Genomic DNA, 21,294 nt, shown 5'->3' with positions numbered 1-21,294 from the left:
TCCTCCCATCTTGGCCTTTCAAAGTGCTGGGATCGCAGGAGAGAGCCACTGTACCTGGCCTATGAGGGTATTTTTGAAGTTCACTCATTTCTTCCAGAAAAAACAATTCCTTCCTGGAGTAACTTCCCCGCTGTAATTAAAGGTGCAGACGTGCTGGGTGAGAGTCAAGCGGTGTGTCCAGGCGTGGGCGCTCTCGGCTCTGTTCTCAGGTCCCAGGTCTCAGGTGCTGTTTCTCTTTCTCATTTCTGAAACTGCACTTGGTCTGACCCAGGCAGGACACACAGAGGCACATGGAGAGTCTCCAGGGCTGCCGAGTGGCCATACTGGAGAGGCTGACTTCAGTCCTAAGTCCTTGTCCCTGTCGAGCAGCTTTGTGCCTCTTCAAAACACCTGCACATCCAGAGCACAGTAAGCCTCGAGGAGGACGTGGGTAAAGCGATGCATGTGGCATGTGAGGAGCTGCAGAAAAGCGGGCGAAGGCAGATCAGTGCCGATGACTCCATTTTTTTTTGAAACGGGGTCTCGTTCTGTCGCCTAGGCTGGAGTGCAGTGGGATGATCTTGGCTCACTGCAACCTCCGCCTCCCGGGCTCAGGCAATCCTCTCGCCTCAGCCTCCCAGGTAGCTGGGACTACAAGCGTGTGCCACCACGTCCGGCTAAATTTTTTTTGTATTTTTGGTAGAGACGGGGTCTCGCCATGTTGGCCAGGCTTGTCTCAAACTCCCGAGCTCAAGCAATCCACCTGCCTCAGCATCCCAAAGGGCTGGGATTACTGGCTTGAGCTACCACACCCAGCCTGAGCCACCATGCCCAGCCCAGATGATTCTTAAATAAGAACAAGCTAAAAACACTTTTTAAAATTGGGCACAGAAAACACATGCATATTTTAGTTTTACATAAATACTCAAACCTAAGGAATGTATTTTCTTATGCTTGATGTTTCTTATTCATGGGCCCACACATCCAGGTCAAATATCACGTTCCTAAAAAATGACTCTAGTATCTGTATATAAGGCGGCACTGTGGTATAAATAAACTTCGTATTCAATTACATTATAAATTAAAACAATATAGTCTATAATTATATTGATATTGTAAGAAATTGAAGCTTTAAAAATTTCTACTAAATACCGATGCTTAAAAAATTTCTAAATACCAAGCTCAGATAAAAATTGCTTCCTGACTATTGTTACCTATGTCACTAAACAATCATTTTATCTTTGTGTTTAATGATTAAGTGATTGTCCAAGTCTTCAATTTTACACGCCTGCAAGAAAAGCATTATGGAAGCTTCCAGTTGTCTATTAATAACAGCTGCTCTGCAAATCTCACGACACGGATGTAGAAACACAATGTCTTCCACAGAGAGCTATTTCACAGTAAAGAACCAAGTGCCTTAGTCCACTCCTGCTGCTATGACAAAATGCCTTAGACCGGGCAATTCAGAAACAGCATAAATGTGTGGCTCACAGTTATGGGGGCTGGAAACTGGAGATCAAAGTGCTGGCTGGTTTGGTGTATGGGAAGGGCCCAGTCTCTGCTTTCAATATGGCGCCTGAACGCTCTTGTCATCATATGACAGGAGGGATGGAGGGGAGGCCACTCTCTGAAGCCTCTGTTATCTGAAGCCTCTATTATAGGGGCACCAATGCTGTTCACGAGGGTGGAGTGCTCACGACCCAATCAATCCCCAGCCCTGGGACCCCCCACCCTCTAATACCGTCACCTTGGTGATTAGGTTCCAACACAGAAATTGTGGAGGAATAGACATATTTAAACCATAACACCCGGTATCTCAAATCATTACCACATGCACTAAGGCAGTTCTCTTAACAGTTAGTTATACATTAAACTAATTTGAAACAATCTGCACAACTACCCATTTCTAAGAGATACTGAGAAAGTCACATGAGAAACAGCAAAGCCACCGATCGAAGTAAAAGCCAATAACCAAATATCAGGGTCCTGCAGTCCCACCGTGGCACACAGCCATGGCCTCTGGAATTTCAGACCACAAGCATTCCGGCTCAGATGGGAGCTCAGCCAAAGGCCACAGTGAGAACGTTAGGCTCTGTGGCCACGGGAAACCCGTAAGGTGTCACAAGAGGGTTGCTGCAGGTCTGAACATCCAACTTCAGGGCGACTGTCTGGGGTAAAGACAAACCCTGACCCCGTCGACTAACCTTCCCTTTACCAAGGGCACAGCACACTGCCTTTCCTTTGGGTTCCAGAGCTTTGCAAAGTCAAGTGACCCGCCCCCCCCCCAATTTGGAACCTGCCTCTGCACACGTGCATCTCTAGATGTGCGTGACCACCTGTCCTGAGTCTGAAATGGAGCTGGGCCATTCCAGGAAGTCGGCTCTGACTCCCCTGGCTTCCATCTTCATTTTCCTTCACACAGGCTTTCTGTTAGAAGGCATCACACCTGCCCCCCGCACCCCTGCCACACACATGCACGGGGAAACGCACACACACACACACACACACACACACACACACACACAGCCCTCTGCTTCTGCCCAACGCTGCCGCTGGGCGCAGGCTGGGGCAGCCCCAACAGTGCCTTCCGGTGTGTGGTGGCCACAGCCCAGCTTCCTAGTGGGGACAGGCACTGGTGTCTACAGCTGACCCCAGGATGAGATGTCCTTGATGTAGCTACAGCAGAATCGCCAAAGGTCTGATGCCAGGAACCACTAAAACCAGCCTCTGGGGCAGGTGGGGAAAGGCTTTTCTTGATCAGCGTTTCTCTACCATTTGATTCATGTGTTGCCTTTAATGGAATAACTATTGTTATCTATTCTCCATTCAATATAAATTTTCCTGCAATGATAGTAAATTGCATCTGTATACCAAAGATTTATTTAATGATCATGAACTCTTAACAACACTCCTGACTTGCCTTCTCATCTCACTCAGATGGACATCCTTGCCCCCAGCTCAAAAGCATCAGGGTTTGCAGAAGGCTCCTGAGCAGCCCGCTCACCTGGCGGCCGCCTCCCATCCAGCTCAGAGGCGCCTCTTGCAGTTCAGAGGGAGCAGCACACGGACCGGAAATGTGTTACAAGGAGCAGCTGCTGAGCTGGGCAAACGTTCAAAATGGTTTAGAGAAGAGAAACCTCCTCAGAACCAACTCCAGGTTTGCCCCATCTGCTGACAGCACGAAGCACTTCCGGTGGGACCATGTCTCGTTCTCTGTTGCTCTCCTCTCTCCTCTCCCCAGTGCCTGCCAGTGCGGCCCTCACTCCCTGGGGGCCCTAAAGCCGCCTCCAGAGAGGCCCTTTGCTCACAGTTTGCACCTTTCATACCTTTTATCTCTTGGCCCCTAAGGGCTCAGAGCCGCACAGCCCAGAGCAGCCCAGGGTTCCCCTCTGACGGTTTATCTGAGGGTATCTTCTTCCCCCAGCACTCGAATTACACCGATGGTTTATCTGAGGGTAACTTCTTCCCCCAGCACTGGAATTACACCTAGACCCAGCAGGAGCAGGAGTGAGGTGTCAGAGCCACCGGTCATGGAGCTGCACGGGACCCAGCTCCACATGGCCTGGGAGCCAAGGACGCTGATGCCCGCCTGGCATCCCACTGACTCTGGAATGAAAACAAAGGCCTGTTCCACTGGCTTTCCACAGCCTGGATCTCTGTGTGTAGATGGACCCTACGTTTCCATGTGGACTCTGAAAGGGGGGAGTTAATTTCACCAGGCCCTCAAATGTGCTTGCCAAGGTATCTTTGTGGCCTGTTTGATAATGTCATCCAACTTCTTAGGTGCACAGAAAGCATCACTGACGCCTGCCTGTGGCGGGTGAGCACATTCTCGCTGCCCTGCACGGGGACAGAGCCCGTCTCAGTTCCCTCCCAGGCCCCGTGGGAGGGAGGAAAACCCAGGACTGCGGCAGAATTGAGACAATTTGACATCAGGCCAAGTCCTCAACACAAGCAGAATTAGTGCTAAGAGGTTAAAAGGTTATTTGAGGTCATATGGATACGACACAGGTCAGGAACGCTGAGAAGTTGATTAATATTATAGTGTAATATTAATGTTAGTAGCAATTAACAGCAGCATGCAGGTAGGTAAACAACCATGAGAAGAGAAAGGTGAGAGGAAGACAAAGTGAAGACTCACATCTGGGTGGGGGATGGCATACTGTCCCTGGATTGTGTAGGCCTAGAGAGAGAGAGAGAGACTCCGTCAGACTGCGACCTGGCTGCACCGCGGCTCAGCACCCGCCGCCACCCTCCAGCATGACAAGGACCCTCCGCTAGAAGCTTCCCCCTCGTGTGCCTCTCCACCTGTCCCCATCCTAGGACAAAGGGCCAACCCTCCCAGGGCACCAGGAGCCCCAGGGGAGCCGCACCCACTTCCTCTGGGTGGGCAGAGCTGAGCTGGCCAGTTCAGCGGGCGGGAGGGAAACAGTTCAGCCTTGATGCTTCCGACTCCAAGTTTCTTAAAGCAAAAGAATCGAAGAGTGATCTGTTTGATCCCCCAGTAAGAGGTCCACTAATTATTAAGGTTTTGAAAATTTAATAAGCCATCTGAGTAAATACTTTTGGGAAATAATTTACCCCAAGAAGTCCAACAACAAAAGAAAGCTCTAAAAGGTGACCAAAACCAATTCACCAAAGCCAGTCTACGTAGGGAGCGGGTCTACATCAGTCATGGTTGCTGCCTCTCACGACCGCCCTGAAGACAGGGAGGGGTGGCCCTCCTGACGTGGGGGCAGCAACGCACCCCTCCCGAGCCATCGTGTGGGGCTCCTGAGGCGTCATTTTGGGTTCAGTATTTCCCTTGCCTTCAAAACAGTGACTCTGACCTGCAGCCTCTTCCCACCCACCCTGACTCTAAATCCGGGCAGGTGAGAGAGGCCCCACCTGCCCCACAGGTCCCGTCAGTGGAGACGCTTTCAGGTGATTCAGAAACTCACGGCCAGACAACAAATGGACCACACAGAGTCAAGGGAGAGTGAAGACCACAAACAGCTGTCAGGACTCGGGACGTGGACGGGGCTGCACCAGGCCTGGTGGCAGCCTGGGGGTGGACGGAACGGCTACCAGCCCCGGGCTGTGTGGGCCCCATGCCACTTCTCATGAGGACCTGTGGTATCGGTGTTCGAGGTGACCATACGTGGGGGTGGGGGAACCCTGTGCACCTGAGAGGGACGCCTCAGGGAAGGATCCGTGTCACCTCTGTGCAGCCCAAACCCTCCCATGGGTTTTGAATCTGCCAAGAGTTTTCATCATAAACAACCGAATCCTGGGAGTTAAAGGCCAGTCGACCTCCAGACAGGGACCCGGCTACAGCCCGGCTTTGAAACAAGCCCCAGGGCTGTGAGGCCACAGTGCTGCATCGGCTGAGGAAGTAAAAGAATCTTATCAGATAGAGCAGGAACCAAGGACCTCACTGTCCTGTACAAAGTGTCTTGAGGACCACCTGCAAGTGTTTTGTAAAGGTGCTGCCAGGGGCACGTTCCCATGTGTCACCGAAGGTGAGGGGCCCTGGAACTCATGCTGGGAGCCGCCCCCTCAGCGCACAGGGTCCGAGGTCAGCCCTGACTGTCTAAGCTGAACCACAAGAGCTCAAGCATCCTGCATCCTGGGCCACGCGAGTTTTCTGACTGATCTTCTTACTGTTGTTATGTTTTCTATCTGCTCGTCCCTTAGCAGGCTCTGCTGATTTAACTCATGGCCATGTCGTGCTAGAAACGCGGTGGTGGCTGACAGGAGCTGCCGCTGGGTGCCCCCAGAGCACTCACAGTGGTGGGGCATCTCCCAGGTCCCTGATTTCTCCAACTGGACAGAAATAAAGTGGACAGGCCCTCCAGGTCAGCTCCCTCGGCTCTGTATTGGGTTGTGTGTCCTAATCTAGGCACTGTGGGTCTGAGTCGTCAAGGAGGCGCCAGGGGCCTTGCAGGCTCCGGTCTTATTCATGCCCACGCTTCTGGCTTTGCATTTCGGCAGCTCCCCTGGGTTACTTCAGGGTGGGTAACTCCCTGGACTCTGTCCTCCACCACCAAGGCTGACCACCGGCCAGACCAGACTGTCCCCAGGGCCCCGGGGCCCAGCTCTCAAAGGGCTGACATTTTAGCATCAGCCTCGGGACAGCACCCACTGCACAGGGCCCTTCACCTGCTGCAGTCGGGAGGGCAGGCTACTGCTTTCTTTACAGGAGTGAGGGCTGTGTGGCCGGTGGCTGAGCAGGGCTCCCCTGGAGCTGTGACTCCACCCCCAGTGGCTTTAAGACTCCACATGTGTTTGTATAAACACACCTTCCTTTTGAAAAAAATCCTACCTTTTATCACACGATATCATCATGGATTTGTTTAAACATCAAGGTGGTGTCCACAGAGGTTACTAACCTGGTTACCTAACCATGAATTTGGGGAAAGCAGCGAAATGGAGTTTTGCACAGGGACTTCTCCCGCTGTGTGACTCCTTGTGACCCCGTGACCTGAGCCCTCTAGGTCGGCGAGGTAAGGACATGTCCCACTGCCCATAGGGCTGTGACACCAGGCAAATCCCTGGCTAGCCAGGCCCAGTTTCCTGGCTATAAAATGGGAGTGTGCCATGTCCTGGGGCTGCTGTAAGGATGGCATGTGCATGTGGGGGCTCCCTGACCACAGCAAGGCAGGAACGGGTGTGTGCCAGGCTGTGGAGACGAGGCCAGTATTGGGGAAAGGCATGCCCTGCCCTGGGCACACGGGACCCCTGGGAGGGAAGGGATGGACACACACTCCCTGTCTCTCCCTCAAGCATGGGCCACAACTGGGAGATCTGATAAGATTCCTTTACACCATAAGGCAAAGCACCAGGAAAAGTCCTAACATTTGCCCCTTCTCTCCTTTTTGATGGTAAAGTCAAACCTCAGGCCTGTTCTGCCCTGCCAGGGTCACCTGTGGGAACGTCTGTCTCAACTCTCCCTTGAACAAAGACACACATCACGGCCGACTGGACACAGAGCTCTTCCAGGCCAACCCCCGCTGGACACCTTCAAAGTCTGTTGGCCACAGAGTGGCCCTGAGTGGGTGGGTGCTCCCTGTGCCCTGGCCGGGGTTGGGGCTCAGGTGAGGGGCTGGGGCAGGGCTCCCCTCCTCCACTCTCCTGCAGAAGTGCTGCCATCCCTGGCGGGAGAACACAGAGCTCAAGGGCTGAAACCAAAAGGGCCAGATCTGCAGACCAGGTATGGGGCGCCTGCGAGGCCCCTGCTCACAGCAGAGGGAGGTCCGGACACAGCGGCACAGACGCCCGCTCGTCGGGCCATGCGTCTTTCCTCAGTGCAGAGCTCCCTCCTCTCGCATGTCCCTGCTACGAGCACATCCTGGGAGTTTGGGAACACGGATGTCAGGGGAAACAAGACCCTGGTTCTCACCGTGCTGTTTCCAACGTGAGCCGTAAAGTCACCTGGAAAGCGCCTGCGCGCCGGATAAGTTTCCTAAAAACACCCAGTTCCGGGAACTGGATTTAGGCAGAGCCAAGTCTTCCTGCCTGGGTCAGGGAGGGAGAACGTGATTCCGTGGGGCTGCCTCTGTGGGGGGATGCCACTCTGAAGGCCCCCTGCGCCCGCCTGGTGCTGGGTGTAGGTGGAAGAGCTCTGCCTCCAGCACGGGTGGGAGACGTGCACGTGAGAAGGCGAGAAAACCTGAGTGCACTAACGGGCAGCGGCGGGTGCTGCAGTAAAAGGCTGAGGTTGGCAGTGGAGGCCGCGAGCGGATCGGCTCTTACCTGACCACCTGCAAAAATGACAGGGGTGGAGGCGGGCTTTGGGCGGTAGGGAATGGTGGCACCTTTCGGTGGGGACTAGGAAAAGGGACAGGAGAGGGAGAGAGAGCGTTAGAGCAGCTTCGCAGCCTGGCAACGGGGAGGCGTGCCCCGGCCCAACCCACTCAGCCCCTGCACCAGCTCCACCCTCCCCACACCTCCCTGAGTTTCACAGCAGTGCTGGGGGAGGGGAGTGAAGACCTCCAGCCCCCACACCCTCTGTGTGGCTGTCTTATGGCCTGTCCCTCCAGATGGCTCCTTTTTGCTGAGCCCTGGGCTGCAGTTTGCCACACACCAGCCTCCTGAGAGTACCACCTGCCCCGAACATCCCTGGGAGGCTCTGTGGCAGTGTGGAGGGTCAGTCCCACTGTGGGAGGCCAGCTGGGGTGGGTCCCTTGTGCACGAGACCCTGCTGGACAAGGGCTGGCCACCAACCCAGACGGCCCCCTGCGGTGGGCCTCTCCTGGGATGCTCGGGGCCCTGCAGGAGCTTCACAGGGAGCTGCCCCTTGGAGCAATTCTCTTGAATGCTCTGGAGAAAGTTGAGCCCTGTAGGACTCCACCGGGACCTATATCCAAAGCGCTTGGCTTGGCCCGTGGTGACAGTCAGCAGAGATCTCCACAGGAGACTTGGAAACATCCCACTTCACTATTCGAAAAAGCATGTTTAAAGCGCTTATAAACTCCAAAGGAAAAAATCCCATAGTTACGATGAGGTTTGCCGTAATTTCCCTTGGTTATTCTGTGGGAAACACAGGATTTACATTCTCAAGTGCTAGCATTTTTAGCCTGCCCTCCTTCTCCTGGGTGAGTCCCCTGTCTAACTGTCCCCAGGGCCCAGGTCAGGGAGGCAGAAGTCCTGGGTCTGGGGGGCACCACAGCTGGGGTTGGTCCAGCAGGAAGAGGTGGGGGCTGGAGCCCATGAGCCGTTCCTGGCAGGGGGCAGCCTGTCCTGCAGGGAGTTCTGGGGCCTTGGCTGACTCAGGGCCAGCCCAGCGCTCAGGGAGTGCCACTCACACTCAAAGTCCCATGATGGGGAGTGGGTGGCTGGATCCACAGGGCCAGGGCCCCGGGGTGTGACCTCAAGTACTGTGGGGAAGGGGATGCGGGGCGGGTCTGGGCTGACTCAGGCTGGGCCTGGGGTGGGAGGAACTGACTGAGGTGGACGGGAGCCGCTGCTGCCCTCCCCGGCTCCTGGAGATGCCCAGCCTCGGGCTGGTGCCCCTGTGCTATGGGCCCTGGACCCCCACCCTGGCACAGGAGCTCCCAGCTGACCCTGACCTGTGATTCTCGCTTCTTGTCTGGGCACAGGGCCTGCTGGCCTCCCCTGGGACTGCATGAGCCTCCCTGCACTGGGTGCATCGGTGCTGGGCCCTGGGTGGGCAGGGCACCATCTGTGGCGATGTTTGTATTCTCAGCGGGACCCACCCAGACTCATGGCACCCTGGGCAGCCCTGTCCTCTGTCATCTCCTGGGTGTGAGGTGAGGCACGTCCACTACCAAGCCCAGAAGTCCTCCAATCAACCAGGAGGGCGCTCAAGGCATCCTTGGCTTTATTTTTCCAGTCACTCTTCATCTGAGGGCAGACCCAGCTGTTTCCAGGTGTGATGAATCTTCCTCGCTGGGATGATGGACCCTGGGCCTTGGGATGCTGCACAGCCAGTGGGAGTGAGAGCAGCTGCCCGGCCACCTTTATCTGCCATGTCTGCCATGAGCTCCCTGTCTTGCTCAAACCTCCCTGCCCAGGAAGGAGACAAGGTGGTTCGGATGACGGCCCTTGGGGCGTGGGCAGCCTTGGGGCAGCGGGTGGGTGCACCTGCATCTGTGGAGCTGCACCTGGCACTGCACTGGGACGCAGGCAGCAGAGGCACTGGGTGACGCTGACGAGACCCACGTGTTGTCGAGGAGCTGGACCTCGGCCCTCCATTAGGGATGTCCCTCCTAGAACTGTTCGTGTCACTGGCTGCTCCTGAGCCTCGGCTGGCAGGGCCTCCAGGGCCTCCAGGGCCTGAGACTGGAAGGTTCAACAGATAGCTCAGACCGGCATGGCACTTTCACCCTAACCAGGGAATGGGGAATATTTCAGAACAAGAATATTTTGAAACATATTTTTGACTTCACAAAGTATCAAACTTCAGGGAAACAACAACCACGCAAACATTTTTTAGAGAGTCAAACGTGGGGTTTGAACCTCAAGCCAAGTACAAGAGACGAGTGAGCCTGGGCTGCAGGAGGGGCTAGAGGCTGACCCTGCAGAGCTGCTAGAACTTTCCATCTGGGGCAAGGTTTCTTCATTTTTGCTTCAGGAAAGACTGGCAACTGTTGATAGCTTCACGAATCTTGAGTATATTTCAGAATTTTTTTCCTCCCCCCGAAATTTCAAGAGAGGCATCTGCTCTGAGCGGGTCCTTCTCTGCTTTTCCATTTTAATGCTTTTGTTCACCCATCTCTACTTCTGCATGAGTTTCGTATGTTTTCCCGAGTTCTGCCCTCTGTTCCTCCACGGTGGTTTGACACCTCCTTCTGCAGAACTGCATGCGCAGAGGAGCCTCCTGCCTTTGCCTCCCTCCCACCCCCAGCTGCCCCTCAAGGCCTGGCTCCAATGTAAAGAGCACCGTTTCTGCAGCGCCAACTCAGTGCAGAAGACCCCGCAGGGGGATGGCCACGTCTTTTCCAAATCTGAAGATGGGAGGAGAGGCTCCTTTCTCTCCACATGCTCTTCCCTAGATGCCCCCATGAAGACACGGGACCCTGGGCTGGCAGCCCCAGCACCCAGCACCCCTATGGTGCCCACACCGGCACCGCTCTCGCTCAGGCTGCCTTGGAAGCCCAGGTCAGAAGCCCCCCACAGCCCCAACTGTGTGAGTCCTCGGGGCAACCGGGGCTTCCAAGCCTTTGCCTGCAGTGCCGGGAGGCCAAATCCAGCACTGACGTGGGCTGGCCCTGGCGCGCAGACGGTACCTCCAGCATGACCACACAGATCTGCTTGACACACTGGATGATGGCGTCTGGGGTCCCCGAGATGGTCACTGCTCGCTCTGTGGAGTTGGGCAGCATGGCCCCGGCCACCTGCACCTGGGCACCTGGGGACTGGAGAGAGGGGAGGTTGGAAGAGAGCACCAGGGTGGCAGTGCGTGGGGCAGCAGCACCTCCTGAGTCTCGGCACCCAAGGCAGCTCGGAGGACACTTCCTTGGAAACCTGCATACAGCCCACGCACCCCTCCCCCGCCCCCATCCTAGCACCGCCCCTGCCACCACAGCCTGGCAGTCGGCCACGTGCCCCCTCCCCTGCCCCCATCCCAGCACTGCCCCCATGCCACCTCTGCTACCATGGCCTGGCACCCAGCCCTGTGCCTTCCCTCGGGCACACTTGACACCTGGCCGAGGCTAGACAGGAGGCATCTAATCAGAGGCGTTTTCAGGGAGACATGTTTTCAAAAACATGGAATTCTCTCTCCTCTGTGGAGTTTTAGGTCACAGAGAAAGGTGGACTCTGGTCATGGGAAAGGAAATGAAGATTGGGGCGGCTGCCCTGCTGCATAGGGCAAGGATTCAGGCTTTCCTTGAAATGGGACAAATGTGAGAATGTGAAGTTCACACCTGCAAACTCTGCCCACTGGGACAGGCTGATGGCTCAGGGCTGTCTCCAGGTGCCCTGGAGGCCCCTCACAGGGAGTAGCACCTCCCTGGAGGCCCCTTACAGCACCCAGTGCCCAGGGCCTCCCTTGCCCAGAACGATGTGACCAGCTAGTTCCTCCCTGTCCCCAGCACGGCCTATAGGTGTGCAATGGGTGGGCAGGATCCATAGGTGAGCAGTGGGTGGAAAGGGCCCATATTCGGGCAGTGGGTGGGGGGGCCATGGGTGGGCAGTGGGTGGAAAGGGCCCATATTTGGGCAGTGGGTGTGGGGGGTCCATAGGTAGGCAGTGGGTGGGGGGGCCATGGGTGGGCAGTAGGTGGGGGGGCCATGGGTGGGCAGTGGGCAGGTGGGGTCCATGGGTGGGCAGTGGGTGTGGGGGGTCCATGGGTGGGCAGTGGGTGTGGGGGTCCATAGGTGGGCAGTGGGTGGGGGGGCCATGGGTGGGCAGTGGGTGGGGGGGGCCATGGGTGGGCAGTGGGTGGGGGGGGCCATGGGTGGGCAGTGGGTGGGGGGTCCATAGGTGGGCAGTGGGTGTGGGGGGGGCCATGGGTGGGCAGTGGGTGTGGGGGGGGCCATGGGTGGGCAGTGGGTGTGGGGGGGGCCATGGGTGGGCAGTGGGTGTGGGGGGGCCATGGGTGGGCATTGGTTGGGGGGCCATGGGTGGGCAGTGGGTGGGGGGGCCATGGGTGGGCAGTGGGTGGGGGTCCATAGGTGGGCAGTGGGTGTGGGGGGGGCCATGGGTGGGCAGTGGGTGTGGGGGGGCCATGGGTGGGCAGTGGGTGTGGGGGGGGCCATGGGTGGGCAGTGGGTGGGGGGGGGCCATGGGTGGGCAGTGGGTGTGGGGGGGGCCATGGGTGGGCAGTGGGTGTGGGGGGGCCATGGGTGGGCAGTAGGTGGGGGGCCATGGGTGGGCAGTGGGTGGGGGGGCCATGGGTGGGCAGTGGGTGGGGGGGCCATGGGTGGGCAGTGGGTGGGGGGGTCCATGGGTGGGCAGTGGGTGGGGGGCCATGGGTGGGCAGTGGGTGGGGGGCCATGGGTGGGCAGTGGGTGGGTGGGCAGTGGGTGGGTGGGCAGTGGGTGGGCCGTGTCCCTGCAGCGCACTTGCGCTTGCTCATGGGTCCTGTGTTCCTGTCTTGGACTTTGAGCTGTGGGATCTGCGTGGCCAGCACTGGGCTTGCAGACAGCAGGGACGAGGCTCAGGAAGGCTGCCTGGCCTGAGACCACCACCCACACCCTGCCTAGAGGCTCCGCAGCGGCCCAGGCTGGGAAGGTCCTGTTACCTCCCTGATCTCCTTGATCTTGGAGCCGCCTTTGCCGATCAGGGACCCGCACTGGCTGGCAGGCACCACCAGCCTCAGCGTCACTGGGGGCTTGCTGGTGGCAGGGCTGTTGCTCATGGAGTTGATGATATCCTAGGGGAGAGACACGTGTGTTGGCAGCACATCAGGCCTCGTGCAGTGAGAAAGCAGGGGGAGTGCAGGGGGTGCGTCCTGACTTCCCACGCTTAGAAGCCCACAGAGCCCCTCCCATGCACAGCCAAGGACACAGTGGCCAGGCCAGGCCAGGGAGGACTAGGAGACGCTGCTGAAATGGACGGGCAGGTCCAGCAGGGCACACAGACGGCAAGGCAGGATGGTCACCATGCCACAGTGGGGTTGAGGCAGGTCTGGCCTTGGTCGTGGAGACCTGGTGGGCAGGGGGTGTGGACAGACAGGCTGATACAGGAAGTGTGGACGCTGGCCTAAGAGGAGGGGAGAATGGAGGCTGGAGACTAGCTGGGGGCTGGGTCTGATGCCCAGGGCCAGGTGAGGCAGGGATGTTGGGGACAGGCCACGACCGGGTGTCGAGGGCATGGGGGCAGAGAATGGCTCCTGGGGTCTTGCCTAGGGAAGGAGATGTGTGGTTAACGTAGAAGTGTGAGGGGGCAGCAAAGGCTGAGGTGGGGGTGGGCCTGGGCCCACCCTCCTGGGCAGCCTGGTTTGGCTCGTGGGCCTGACACCCAGGAGACAGAGCTGGGCTTTGGGTTCAGGCTGGCAACCCGTGGCGGACAGGGCTTCCGTCAGCCGCATGGGGAGTGTCCAGGCTGTGACCCGGAGCTCGCTGCAGAGTGCGGTAGACAGCTCGGCAGAGGCAATGACAGGGCGGCTCCCCCAGGACACCTCCCAGCTCTGGATCCATCATGCCCGAGCTACGATTCAGGGCAACATGATTTGCTCTCCACGAAAAGTGCCCTCTTCTTAGAAAGAAGGCTTGGTCAGTGTGTGCCTGGACAAACTGCTACAGACTAGCAAGAAAATAGGATGGTGTCTCCTTTGTCTATTTTTTGTGCTGAGAGCTTGACTTTGACCCAGACAGAGCGTTCTCTCTGGTGAGGCTGGGGAGAGGCTGTGTGTCGAGGTGTCGGGTTGGGGACCTGAGGCACAGGCACAGCCACTAAATTCCCACTTCCTGCCACCCGTTCTCATGGGGCCATGTCTCAGTCCCCTCCTCTCCCAGGAAAACTCCTTCTTGAATGGCCTCATTGCAACCCGAATTCGGGTGCCTGTCTCTCCAAGTGGCCTCAATTCCCCAAGGATGATTGGGCCTCACTGGCTGCCCCGGGGGAACATTTGACTTTAACACAATTGTTCATTGAGAGGTACCTTAAAAAAGAAAGATAATAAGATTTTTTCAGGCCCAGTGGGCAACATTTTTTGATTGGTATGAAGAGGACTTCAAATGAACTTCTGATTTAAAAATAGCTTCACTAAAACATTCTTTGGCTAAAGCTAGTCAGCAACCTGGCAGATGTCGGCAACAAACCAGACCCCCAGGCTCGTAAGCTCTCTCCTCCTTTTCCTCCCACTGCCCCTGCCCAGCACTCCCCCTGCCCCATCCTTCCCTTCCAGCTCCTCCATTGACTCCACCTCTATCTTTTCCAGCACTCCTAAAACTCCCAAATGCCGGCTGCCTGTAAAAACCCAACCCCCCAAGAGCCAGGTGAATAGGCAACTCCAGAAGCTAAACCTTGGATTGGAGCTGAATTCAGAGCTCTATTTACGGATTCCCTACACCCAGACAAGACCTGCAATGACCAATACAGGAATTTTGAATTCTTTTGGTTGCACATGACCCAGAGTTACCTGAACTCTGTCAACAAATAAACCCGAGGGTCAAAAAAGTTCCCACAGCAAAGTCCTAAATGCCACCCTAAAACATCTCCAATAGGAACTGATTAGAACAATCACAAAGACAGCCGTAAGATGAAACGATTGGAGATTTGGGGACAGACTAGAAAGTTCCTTCCAACAACCTCAACTGTCTCTACCCTTTGAGGTAAGGGAGGCGCTGGCGTAAGGGCAGCCCTTTCGTCCCATGAGGTCAGTGGAGTGAAACCCCACTCGAAAGCAGAAATAGGGATAGGAATAGCCCTTCTGCCGAATGACAGCCACTGGCAGAACACACTGAAAAAGCTCTAGAACAAAAATGAGCCAGGATTCCTGCAGATCAGAGAGCTAGGCACCCCTCACCAGCCCCAGCACCCAACAAGGACACTCATGTAGTAGCTGCTGCATTCAGAAAGGACGCCAGAGAAAAGATGATCCCATCCCCAGAACGAACAACTGAGACATAGAAAGATCCTGGGTCCAGGCAGTGAGGGAGCCCGAGGAAGGAACGGGCGGCTGGCATCGGCCTGGCCTTCAGCTCTCAGGGTGACTGACACTGGACGCAGGTGGTCTTCCTCATCCTCCTGGTGGCTACGGGGCTCTTCCTGCATCCGACCTGCAGAAAGGTCTCACGTCATCCTCCTCCTCAGTTTAGATACACCACACCCTGGGAGGCGTTTCAAATAACCCCGCCGCGTGTTCTCTCCCTATTTCCCAGCCCTGAACTGTAACCCTTGGGCCCTTGACTGGAAAACATTCCTTCTTGCTCTGGGACTCCACCCCTGAAAATTTAGTAGGTGGAGACTTTGCCTGAAAATGGGATGGCAGCTTAAATGCACATCAGAGACACTGTTTCCTGAGCTCCCAGGGAACTCCTCGGCCCACTGGCAGGCTGTGTGGGCTCTGGGCAGACCCCTGCCTCATGAGGTGGGTGCAGACTCCGGATAAGGGTCTTGACACTGCACCTGACACAATCCTACTAACACAGGCAAAATGACTGGGGCAGAGCCTCTAAAGGCTCCGAGAGGTTCCACCAAAACATGACCCGAAATTCTCCACAATCCCATGACCCCAAATCCGAAAGAAGGGCTCAAACTACAGACAAACGGCCCCTGTCCAAGGCCTTCCCGGCCCGACCCCACCCCCATGGCTCCTACCCAAAGGTGTTCCTGACCTGACCCCAGCCCCTATGACATGCCTGTCCTGCCAGTACAGATACCAAGATACTGATCTGCTGAAGACCTCAGGGCCACCAACAAAATTATTCTCCCTTACTTCCTAGGGGTACTGAACCGAAACACAACTTCGCTGTCCATTCTTCCCAAAGCCACTTGCTTCATGGTGGTGGGTGTTCACGCTGCCCCTCCAGGGCTGCCGCTAGACCAGGAGAGTGAGCATGTTTTGCCCTCACTGGGGAGGACAACGATGAACTTGGACAGTCACGCCCTGGGGTCACTGAAGCCCCCTCCTGCTTTTTCCAGGTCCTCATTAAGACTTAGAAGACCTAAATCTCCCTAGGGATTCAGTTCTGACACATCGTGGTGACGCCCTCCTTTGTTCAGAGATGAGGAAGCCTGTGGAGGACCCCACCCACCTGCAGCCTTAGCGGACTCTGTTGAGAACCCCGGCCTAACGTCCTACTTCACAAATGAAGCTGGAGGTGATCAGGCAGGGCCTGTGCTACAGAACCGGACCAAGTTCATCCACTGAAACCCTGACCCTCCGTGTGACTGTGTTTAGAGATGGGGCTTTACAGAGGTAACTAAGGTAAAATGGGGTCCCTACGGTAGACCCTAATCTGACTGGTGTCCTTGTAAGAGGAGACAAGGAACTGACACACACAGAGGGGTGACTCTATGAGGACCCAGGAAGAAGATGGTGCCTGCGAGCCAAAGAGAGAGGCCTCAGAGGAACCGGCCCTCATGGCACCTTGATTTGAGACTTCCAGCCTCCTGGACTGTGAGAGAACCAGCGTCTGCCGTGTAAGCCACCCAGTCGTGGCATTTTGCAATGGCAGCCCAAGCAGGCTGGGACAGTGTGCTGCCGCTAATCTGGCTCTCCTTTGGCACAGTCCTCTGTGGTGCAGAAAGTCTGCCAGATGCAGAACTCATCACACTTGCCAGTGCTTGTCAACTAACCAAGGGCCCATGGCGGTGGATGCTCTGGAAACAGAGGGGCTTTTAGCTCTGCTGGAAGCCCACCCTACATGGGCCGGGTGCTGAGTTCTTGGGTACACTTCTTCCTAGAGAGGTGGTGACTGCAGATGCGAGGCCAGTGCAGACGGAGATGTGGACGTTGGAGGAGGTGCTCTGGGGGGTCATTCTGCCCAACCAGTGCTTTAGCCACAGCTCGACTCCAGTTAAGCCTCGAAGGCTAGATCTCTGGAGGCAAGCAAAGAGGTCATTGTAAGATTTCAACACTTCGCCCCTGATTTTGAAAAGGAAGAATGGACAAATTCTGAAAGTTCTGGTTGTACCCTTTACTCAATCTTCTCTGGTGCTCTCAGCAGGCTGTGGTACCAGATGATTTCAAACGGGTATTAGCTAAGTCAATCCATGAAACTACTCATCGTGCTGTAGACAAATTGATGAATATCTCCAATCAACATTGGTGGGAAAGCTTTACAAAGACTGGATGAATATCTCCAGTCAACACTGGTAGGAAGCTTTACAAAGATTGCTGTAGACAAATTGATGAATATCTCCAGTCACACTGGTGGGAAGCTTTACAAAGATTGCCGTAGACAAATTGATGAATATCTCCAGTCAACACTGGTGGGAAGCTTTACAAAGACTGCTGAGGTTCTTTTAAGGCCAGGTATCTGTCACCAGCACAATCCTAACATGGTGTGAGGGTGAGAGATGGCCCCAGAGCGATGACTCAAGGGCCCTCTGAACACCTTCAGGTAGATTTTAACCAGTGTCCACCTGGGACTGGAAATGCTTTCACTGTTATGTGTGTGTTTTCAGGATGGGCTGAAGCACTTCCTTGTTTAAAAGCTACAGTCCTTAAAGTTGCTAAAAAATTCCTTGATTTTGTATTTCCAACATGAAGCATACCAACTTTTACATGAAGTGATTGAGAAATACATTTTACACAAACCATTATAACAGAACTCTCTGAGTAGTTACCCCTTACTCAAGAACAATACTGTCCTGACCATCCACAGTCTTCTGGAAAAACCGAAGGACCAAAAGATGAAAACTTTCCGAATCCCTTGAGCTTCCTTGGCCGTACAGTCTGCGTGCTTGGAGACACCTCAGCTCTTCCTCCATTGACTGATGACCGGAGGGCTCGCGTACCTTTAGGAATTCCTGATACTCGACTCTGCCCTGCTGTAGCAGAGATGGCAAATGACTGCAGAGGACTCAGCACAGCCCTACATAACCTACGTAGTCACGCAGGTTATGGCTGCTTCCCACAACATCTTCCCAAACATCCTCCTTAGTATCTTCAACCAGGTGATTTTGTCTACTGGAAGGGACATCAGAGAAAATCTGTTTCTCTAACCTCATTGGAAGGGGCCTTACCAGGTATTGCTGACAAATCCAGCGGTGAAACTCCAAGGAATCAGTCCTTGGTTTCACATTTCACAGCCAAAGCGGCGATTCAGAATTCCACACAACTAGAAAACGACTCCCACACAGGACCTCAGACTGAGGTTCTCTGGAATCCTCTAGAGGCAGCCATTCCTCAGAAACAGAAACAGGCGGCTGATCTGAGACCTTCCAGCAAGCTGAAGGCCTTGGGCAAGGGACACTTTCTGCTCAGATGTCCTGACAAGACCTCTGTCTGATTTGTTTCACTTTTCATCCGCTTACATAGAATCATTCTCCCTCTTATTCTCCATGGACTCCTGGTTGTCATCCACCTCTGTTGATGGTCCCTTTTCTATTTTCTTTTCACTTTATGGTAATTGTTAGGTTAGCACATACTCGTTCTAGTGCCATTCTTGATTATCCCAAACAGTAACCACTGCCCTCACTCTCGTGACTACTGGACACACCGCCCACCACCAGGCCCCAGGGATGAACATCTCTAGACATGCCAGTTTCATCAAATGGGACCCTGGGGAATGACAGCTGATGGTCTTTCTGCTTGCATCTACGTGGACAACTGACTCTAAACAAATCGCCTGTGACTTTGCTAGCGTCCCTTTCTCCTAGAAAAGCAACCAATTATTAAAGTTTACTGATCGGTCCCCAGGTCATTCGAAACTTAAATGCAGCAACCCGCATGGGGCAACCGGCCACGAAACACTGGCCATGAGGGAGAAACTAAGACAGGTCCCAAATGAAGCCAGAGGACACAGGCCTCGGTTCCAACCTCTTGTCCTGAGCAACAGCCCTTCCCCAGTCTCCACATGCCTCCACCAGACACTGCTTCCTTGGGACCAGTCACCAGGTCCTCAGATGAATACCTCAGACACCTTAGGAATGGTATCCTGAGACTTCTTTGTATACAAAGACCCTAATTCTATAATCTCCACAGCTGGAAATTCTGACTCAAACTCGAGTTCCAAAACGAGGCCACCTGTGATTATTTGTGTACTCGTGGGAGGGATGACTGAGTGCCCCCACAGTGGGAATCACACAGGCAGAAACTGTGGTCAGAAACCCATCACCAACTCCGGCAGAAGTTATTCGGGACACCGCCTGCCCTGCGTGGAAGACGTGTTGGTACAAGCAGCAGTGGGTGATTGCTTTTCTCCAGTTTCTTGCTGGCCAGCCATGCTGGCGTCTGTGCCACTGCACATGTTACCCGCAGAGCGAAGGTCCCAGGAGCGGGCTGCCCAGCACCCTAAGGAGCGGCTACGAGGCTCTCCAAGGCTGGTCCTCACAGCTATGGGATGTGTCCTCTTGCCTCAGGTTGGGTAACGGCGCTCTTGGTCTCGCCACCGTCCGGGGACTGGGTTGTTCTTGTTTCTGTCTTGGTGTCAACGATGCTGGTCTGCTGTATTCCATCAGTCTCCCATCAGACAACGGCCAGGATGACTCAGCAACAGAAAGATCCAGAGGACCCCGCAGCACAGCTGACAAAAAGGCAACTGAACCATCCCCAAGAGGCGTGACCTGGCTCTCTAGCCTTTCCTGAACTGTCTACCCTCTTGCAGATGAGAGAGTGGCCAAAAGGGGAAACTAAGAGACAACCTACAGACAGTGGCCAGGCCACCTACGATAGGGGAACACTGGCCCCAGTTTCTGCAGCGGGCAGTCAGCTTCCTCATGTGCGTCCCCAGTTCCAACTCAGGACGCACTGGAAAAGGCCTCGCACACTCCTCCAACCAGTCACATGGGATGCCCCACTTCTAGCCCCACTGCCGCCCACATCTCTCCTCTCCTCTCCCACTCCCAAGCTCCCCCTCCTGCCTGCCTTTGAGTCTCTGCCAAGCACAGAAGACGGCGCCGACCCCCACCATGGCCAGCTTTGAATAATAAAGAGCTTCTGCCCATTCTCCCTCTGAGGGGTCTTTGTTTATTCCCACAAAGTGTACCTCATTACTTAATGGTCACCCCTCAAAGACACTAAATGTATCTCTAACTTCCAGCAATTTCAAGAAAATTAGAAACACATAAAGACATTAAAATTTCACTCAATGACAGAATACACAGAAGTGCTGCTCTTTCTCTCTCCGCCTTGCTCTCTCTGTCTCTCTCTGTTTGTCTCTCTCTGTTCCTCTTTCTGTCTCTCTCTCGTCTGTCTCCCTCTCTCTCTGTCTCTGTCTCTCTCTCCCTCTCTCTCCCTCTCTGTCTCTCTCTGTCTCTCTCTCTGTCTGCCTCTGTCTCTCTCTCTGTCTCCCTCTCTCTCTCTCTCTCTGTCTCTCTCTCTGTCTCTGTCTCATATCCACCAGCATAGATGGCCTCTACCTTTACCGTCCGTATCTCAGCCAGGCTCCATCATCTCTCACGGGGGCCCAGAGGCATGGTGCTGTGTGGCTGAGGACCAGGGCTGTGCCAGCCAGGGCTTCCTCGAGAGCCATGTGGCAGAGCTGGCTGGAGGCTGGAGGTGCTGGTGTGGCCCAAGGGTCAGCCAGGCTGCATGCCCCAGGGGAAGGGTGGGGTGTTCTGAGGCCGTGCCCGGTGCCCCAGGGCAGGGTCTGGGGAAGCTGAGGGAGGTGGACCTAAGGCACACAGCCGGGAGTAGCTGGCTTCAGAAGGATGGAGGGACACTGGCCCCTGACCGGGTGAACCAGAGCTGGGGAGAGGCCCCGGGAGGCAAAGGAGGTGAAGTTATGGGGCTGCCTGGGTGGGCTGGGGCACCCCCTAGTCCAGGTGTAGGGGACCCAGGGAGCGAGCTGGGACCAGGCCTGCCCCCGCCAGGCTGGCAGAGGTGCCTGGGGTGCAGGTTACCTCCTCAAACTTGTATGCGATCATGGCAAAGGCCTTGAAGATGGCGTCTGTGGGGCCTGTGATGGTCACGATCCTCTCTGGGCAGTTTCCCTCTGAGATGTTTATCCTTGCACCACTCTAGGGTGAGAGCAGAGAAACCCCAGCGACCTGATTAAAACCCTTGGGCCAGTGGGTCGGGGGCCGCAAGTCCGTTGACAATTGACACAAACATGTGCCTCTGTCCGCTGACGCAAACCACGACTGAACAGTAAAATGCTTCTCAACAATCTCCTTTACAATGAAATTTTAACTAGCAAAAGGAATCCAACAGATCCCTTCCCCACAGGAAAGCACAGGAGGCCTGAGTAGGGGGAAAGGGGCCCCGCGTTGCACTCCCCACACGCCCCGGCCAGCCGAGAGCACAGGCAGGAC

The 21,294-nt window shown here is 55.4% G+C and overlaps 1 protein-coding gene across 26 annotated transcripts in view; it reads right to left on the bottom strand.

The window, feature by feature from the left end:
- The window catches only part of LOC100591041 (poly(rC)-binding protein 3), an 89,682-nt gene that overhangs the window by 19,041 nt on the left and 49,347 nt on the right, over positions 1 to 21,294 (bottom strand). For 14 of the 26 annotated variants that reach the window (XM_030806247.1, XM_030806250.1, XM_030806244.1 and 11 more), the window contains exons 5-9: positions 20,884 to 21,000; positions 12,668 to 12,799; positions 10,710 to 10,838; positions 7,645 to 7,788; positions 4,121 to 4,162 (exon numbers count right to left, since the gene is read on the bottom strand). In XM_030806247.1, the coding sequence (XP_030662107.1) occupies positions 4,121 to 4,162; positions 7,645 to 7,788; positions 10,710 to 10,838; positions 12,668 to 12,799; positions 20,884 to 21,000 (564 nt within the window). The remainder of the gene's footprint in view (positions 1 to 4,120; positions 4,163 to 7,644; positions 7,789 to 10,709; positions 10,839 to 12,667; positions 12,800 to 20,883; positions 21,001 to 21,294) is intronic. The other 12 variants (XM_030806240.1, XM_030806228.1, XM_030806229.1 and 9 more) reach the window with 2 other exon arrangements.

This window comes from Nomascus leucogenys, chromosome 25 (assembly GCF_006542625.1).
Source record: "Nomascus leucogenys isolate Asia chromosome 25, Asia_NLE_v1, whole genome shotgun sequence".
Classification (NCBI taxonomy): domain Eukaryota; kingdom Metazoa; phylum Chordata; class Mammalia; order Primates; family Hylobatidae; genus Nomascus; species Nomascus leucogenys.
This window is presented reverse-complemented; position numbering and strand designations above follow the sequence as displayed.